Source organism: Thunnus maccoyii, chromosome 10, assembly GCF_910596095.1.
Source record: "Thunnus maccoyii chromosome 10, fThuMac1.1, whole genome shotgun sequence".
NCBI classification, from domain to species: Eukaryota; Metazoa; Chordata; class Actinopteri; order Scombriformes; family Scombridae; genus Thunnus; species Thunnus maccoyii.
Genome location: NC_056542.1, coordinates 20,697,554 through 20,703,553, shown reverse-complemented (window position 1 = coordinate 20,703,553; position 6,000 = coordinate 20,697,554). Strand labels below are relative to the sequence as shown.

General features: G+C 38.6%; 1 protein-coding gene across 1 annotated transcript in view; it reads right to left on the bottom strand.

Moving 5' to 3' along the window:
• Positions 1-2,592: 2,592 nt before the first annotated feature.
• Positions 2,593-6,000, bottom strand: part of deptor (DEP domain containing MTOR-interacting protein) — a 30,895-nt gene continuing 27,487 nt past the window's right edge. The window contains exon 10 of the mRNA XM_042423921.1: positions 2,593-3,715. Coding sequence (XP_042279855.1) covers positions 3,593-3,715 — 123 coding nt within the window. The 3' untranslated portion in view covers positions 2,593-3,592. The remainder of the gene's footprint in view (positions 3,716-6,000) is intronic.

Genomic DNA, 6,000 nt, shown 5'->3' with positions numbered 1-6,000 from the left:
TGTCTGTGGTTTCTAAGAAGTTACTTTTCTTATGTTAACTGTAGAAATTTGCTGAGTGGTTTTGTGGAAAAATTGAACTGCAAAAATCCAAAAAAAAAAAAAGAAAAAAAAAAGTATATCAAATCTGTGCCTGGGGTCCCTTAATATATCTTCTTTACACAGCAAACCATTCAACAAAATATCGGTCAACTTAACAGGAAAAGAATTAAAAATGGTACATCGTATGGCGTCGTCCATGTCACAACAGGAGCGGACACATGTGAGATCAGCAGCGACATCAAAAATGTTTAGCAACAAGTAAGTAAAGTAGAGAATATGACCACTGTCCGAGGAAAAGTCACAGATCACCTTGATCTAAAATATGACACATTTTATAAACTACTTATTTACGCAGTTGAGGAGGTTTTGTTCAGTTCTGTTTCTGCTGGAGGAAGCGAAGACTTTTTGAAGGCCCGAATCTACTTTAGTTGAGAAATGATTTGTCAGATAACTCAGTCCGAAGAGTCAATTGACAGAAGAAGAGCTTTGGATTGGAAACTAATGCTACATAGTGTAAGCACAGATTTATAAGAGTCATGCATTTCACTGCTTACAACATCGAAGCACATTGGCCACTACAGTAGATAACTCACTTCAGACACTTGGAGGCAGTTTACAGATTAATTCTACTGTTTGGCAAAAAAAAGAAAAGATTTCCTGAATAAATCTTCACCATGAATAGAAAATGGCAAGTTTACTGAACGCGATAAGTTTTAAATCCTGGACTAAACTAAGTATATGTCCACTGAACCAGGCAGAGACAAGCAAACAAGTGTTTACTCAGGAGTCAACCATGGATTACAGACATATATGAGCAATATGAGACATATGAGCGCTTATCTATGCTCTTTTCTTTTTTTTTAAGTTATTATTCTATAGCTTTAAATATAATCCTTCCATGCTACTACTGTCTAAGCAGGATAACATGATGGCACAGTCTACACATGTACTGCACTGTACACTTAATTCTGGTGTTAGCTGGAAGATAATAATGTACAAATCTATTAATCTAAACGTGAAGCCTGCTTAAATCATTAAAGTTAACTTTAGGATATACTTACTGTTCCTCTAGTGGTATCTAATTACTTAGATAGATTAGATTTCATTTGCTCAGATTTTAAGTTACCCTTCTTTGAGATTTCTACTGCCACCCTAATAGAAAGGTCAATTTCATCTGTAAATATAATATTTAAATTCAACAGCAACATCAGTAATGTCCCTGTTGCTCTGAAAAATCCACAGAACGCACTGTCGACATTATTTATCAGGACAGTTTCTTCAGTAGAAAGCTGTTCCAATGACAACTATTTACAGCATTTTTATCCAGATTGTGCAGAGTAACTGGGACCATTTGTTTGGAAAGATATTTAATTTTAATTTAATTCACTTCCATTGTATAAGGGGGGGAGGAAGAAATCTCAAAAACTGTCTGCATGGCTGAGTTGCACAAGACGTAAGTAAGAAAATGTCTTTTCTATTTAGGTGAACTTTTACTGCTTTCACTGATCATACTGGACATGTAATTACTATACATGTGATTATTATCACACATTATATAACACAGATAATGAAGGATGTGGGGGGAAGCAGGAGGGACGTTATTCCTTCTTATTAGTTTCAAATTAGGGATGTCAGATTTTATATACACAAGGTATATAATGTATATGTACATATACAGTAAAAAAAAAGTCACTCTCTTGCCTCCGGCTGGTTCAGAACGCAGCAGCTCGGCTTCTTACTGGTTTTAACGGACAATATCACATCACCCCAGTCCTGGCTTCTCTCATTGGCTCCCTGTTTGATTTAGAATTGATTGTTAGATTTTACTGATCACTTTTAAAGCACATCTGGGTTTGGCCCCAAGCTACATAACAGAAAAGTTGACACTGTATGAGCCAGTTCGCAGCCTCAGATCCTCAGGTGGGGCCCTTCTGGCTTAAAGCTTAAATCTAAAGGTGACCATGTTTTTGCCGTCAGGACCCCTCAGCTTTGGAACGACCTGCCTGAGGAGATGAGGCTCGCAGAATCACTGACTTCTTTTAAATCATTTCTTAAAACCCTTTTTATAGATGTGCTTTTATGTGACATCGCTTTTTATTGATTTTATTTTTTTTTTGTATTTATTTACATTTACATTTTTAATGTTAAATGTATTGTCTTTTATTTCTTTTACCTTCTTTATCTTTTATCATCCTTCTGTCTTCTCTCTGCTGTGTTTCTGCTTCTTTTGTCTTGTTTTAACTTTATCTTAATTTTGTCTCGCTTTTGTTTGGCCTTACTGTTATATCATTTTCTGAGTATCCTGCTTTTGCTTTGTCTGTCAAAGCACTTTGTAAACTCTGTTTTTAAAAAGTGCTACATAAATAAAGTTATTATTATTATGTATATAGATTCTAACTGAAAAGCTTTCATCAGTTAAGTGCTTTTATCAATTAAAACTATTGTTTAATGGTTCAAGTGCTCATATAGTCATAACATACAAGATTTACTCTTTTAAACTCTTTTGTCATCACGCTCTTTCTTTTGAAAAGAAAAAATGTAGTTATTAGAGAGTTCAAGGGTCATTTATCCTGTTTATTATCTATAAAGTCTTCAATATGATCTCAGTACTGAAGAAGTTTTAGTTTGAATAGTAGTGATGTTACAAAATAGTACGACTGCTGCCTTCCTAAAGCCAGGCTTCTTTCAGTTTGAGTGTAATGTCTGGTAACTATGTACATTGTGCCTATTGATGTCATACAGTTTACCACTGCATTTTTATTATTTACACTTACATATTCCTACTAAATGTAAATACATCTGGGGATTAATTTACCTTTGATACTGTGGGTAACTCTTCACATGACAATGATACAAATCTTTTTTTTTCTTAGGTAGTTCCCAAGCAAGGAAAAAAAAACATCAAGAAACCTAAAACCAAAGAGTTTCATATCAAATCTGTGTCTTCCTGTTCTTGCCAGCAGAGGGCAGTGCAGGGCCATCAGGAGCTCCAGTCAAGAGTTGAGTACTAACTGGGGGAGAGGTCACTGAACGTGGCAACATGAAATATTCCTCCTCATTGTTACGGTTGCAGCTTTTTTACTTGTTCAACTCCAGATTCAAATGACAAACTGCGTCTGACATCCTTTAAACACTCTCATCTGGTTCAGCAACAGATTCATCGTACAGTTTTGGTTTGAAACTCAAACCACAGAGATATGGATTTTCCTTCCTCCACACATAAAGTCAGGAGACTGAATCTTTTTGGGTACACTGAAGCTGTTGGATCGTGATCTGCGGGAGTAGTGGATCTTGCACGTTGCCTCCAAACACAAAGAAAAAAAAAAAGGAGAACAAAATGCGTGTTTTGTCTAAGGGTTGAATCATGTACTCGACTACCCACGTTCTTGAACACACACAGTTTCTCAGTCATCCACCTTCTCCAAACAACGTTGGAACAGAAAGAGTGCGAAGTGCTTTTCGAGTTGTCCACTTTCTCCATCTGTGCGGTTTTGAGGTCAAGCACTAAACCTTCTAGTCCTCAGGTCGTTGCTACACCTCTCTTCTATGAATATTACGGCTCCTCCATCACCTCCATGACGATTGTCCTGGGTCCAGTTAGGATCAGGTTGCTGACGGTCCGGTAGTCATGAGAGAGCACGTTGAGTCCGTTCACTGACACCACGAACTGACACACCTGCAGAGAGACGGACAGAGAGAGGAGAGACTCTTGATGCTTTGGCTGTAATGTTCTGAACTTTTATGCCAATTACGCAAGTTAAAATGGAGTCAGAGATAGGTGGGAATGGAAGTGAAGGATTGATAACAGAGAGACATCAAAGAGATAAATACAAGTCTTTAAAAGGACATTAAGGGAGTGTAAGGGATTGTTTGGAACGTAGTGAACATTTGGACCAACAGCGAGGAAGTAGATTATGTTGCAGAAGTGGTTTGGAAAGTTTATCTGGATGATTTTTTTACCATGACTCATGGCTACCACTGGAATTCTTGAAACTTCTGTAAATCTAACATGAGTACAAGTGTTATCGAATGCTGGATTACTAACCGCAGACGAAGCAGGAAACTACGCCGGGACCCCAAACTTCAGAGTCAACTGGCTTCTGCTGATTTAGTTGAAAATCGTATTTAGTGCTTAATTTGTTGTTTGGACATACGTACCATGAAACACATCAACTGACATAATGAAAGCCTCAAAGGGATAGTTTGACATTTTTGGGAAATATATTTATTTGCGTACTTGCTGAGAGTCAGATGAGAAGTTCAATACCACCCTCATGTCTAAGAGTGGTATTGATCCTCTCATCTAACTCTCAAAAGAAAGGAAATAAGTTTCATTATTTCAGTTTTGTGCTTACATAGTCAATATTCCTAAATGTTTGTTTTTACCACGCAGCAAATTTGCCGTCGGATACTGAAGAAAAGAAAAAAAACAGCTCATTGCACAGAGGGTTGGATGAACGAGGTGGGTTAATAGGGGCACAGAAGCTAATTTTCGCCCTGGGGCCCTCTAGCAAGTTAATCCAGCTATGCTGTTATCCTGCACAGAGGAGCAAGCTTCAAACTTCTCAGAGAAAGATTGACTTTCAGTGAAGTGTTCCCCTAAGAAACATTTCACAGCTTGCAGATTAACACATTTCATCCAACAGATAAGGCTTCAGTATGCCAAGACAAGATACAACAACATACAGCTCCAACAGAAAAGAGGAACAAGTAAACACTGATAGCGCTGCTTGACATAAAATGCTAAATTACACCAGCTGCAACATGACAGCCACGCTCCAATCACTCCTCTGTCACGCCTGGACCCCTCCCTCCTTATCGTTATTTAACCCCTGCTCCAATTCGGCAGCTCTGATAAAAGATAAGACTCGTTGTCAGAGCCGTTTTCTGGCTGCTGCTCCTGCAACACGATGCTGCTGTTGCGGTTTGTTTTTTTTTTTTCAAGCTATTACAGGCGTGCACGCAAGCACACTCACAGAACGCTTGTTCCTTTAAGTTTTCCAGAAGCTCCCAAAGAGGCAAAAAAAAAGCATGATGCATGTCATACAGAACAAAGCAGCAGCTTCTCATGTAATTATTTGGATGCTTATATAGCCTATAAATCAACAGTGTGAGAGTAAACTGCTGATGGACGTTTTGCAGATGTGTTTCGTGAACTCAGGAAACATCACATAGTATCATTTTTAAGGGTGCAACTACTCTAACCTATAAAATGGAGAATAGTGAGTACCATACATGCAGCTAGAGGTTACTATTTTTACGTATTTTCACCGCTATTGCTCTTAAATGTTTTTTCTGGCACTCCTAAACATTTCAGGAAAGCAGAGATCAGAATAATCAGAAGAGGGTTAGGGGGAAAAAAGAGATTAAGAGGAGGATATAGGGAAGGAAAAAAAGCCCAGACTGTTAATCCTGTGTTACGGAGGAATGCTGGACTCTCACTGTAATCACATCTAAACCTCTTCAGCCCATATCGCACTACTTGCAAAGTCACAGTACTGTCCTTCACACACACCTGGACAGACTCTCTACTTCCATTCACTTCCACTCTCTCATCGTTCCACCTTTCCTTTCAGCCTTTTAACTCTCTCTGAACAACACCTCCCCCCCTCTTTCTCTCTTCCCCACTGATGCTTCTCTCCTTTCAGGCTGTGGGGTTGTTAGTCTTGGCTGAGGCCCAGCTGGACTGAATGGCTCCTTGCAATGAGAGGGTTAAAAATCAGTCTCGCACAGAGAAAAGAGAAAGAAAGACAAAAACAGACACAGAGAAGATGTAAGGAGAGAGAATAAACACATGTTAAAACGGTCGTGCTGAGATATTCAACTAGGCATGCAGCGATAACAGCTGTATGCCATGTAGAGGTTACTCTTTGTTTGCAAAAATACTCTGAGGCCATGTTTGAATGAATGTCCCTAGAGGAATCAGAAAGCCAGAGAAACAATAACTGAACTGAACTGAAA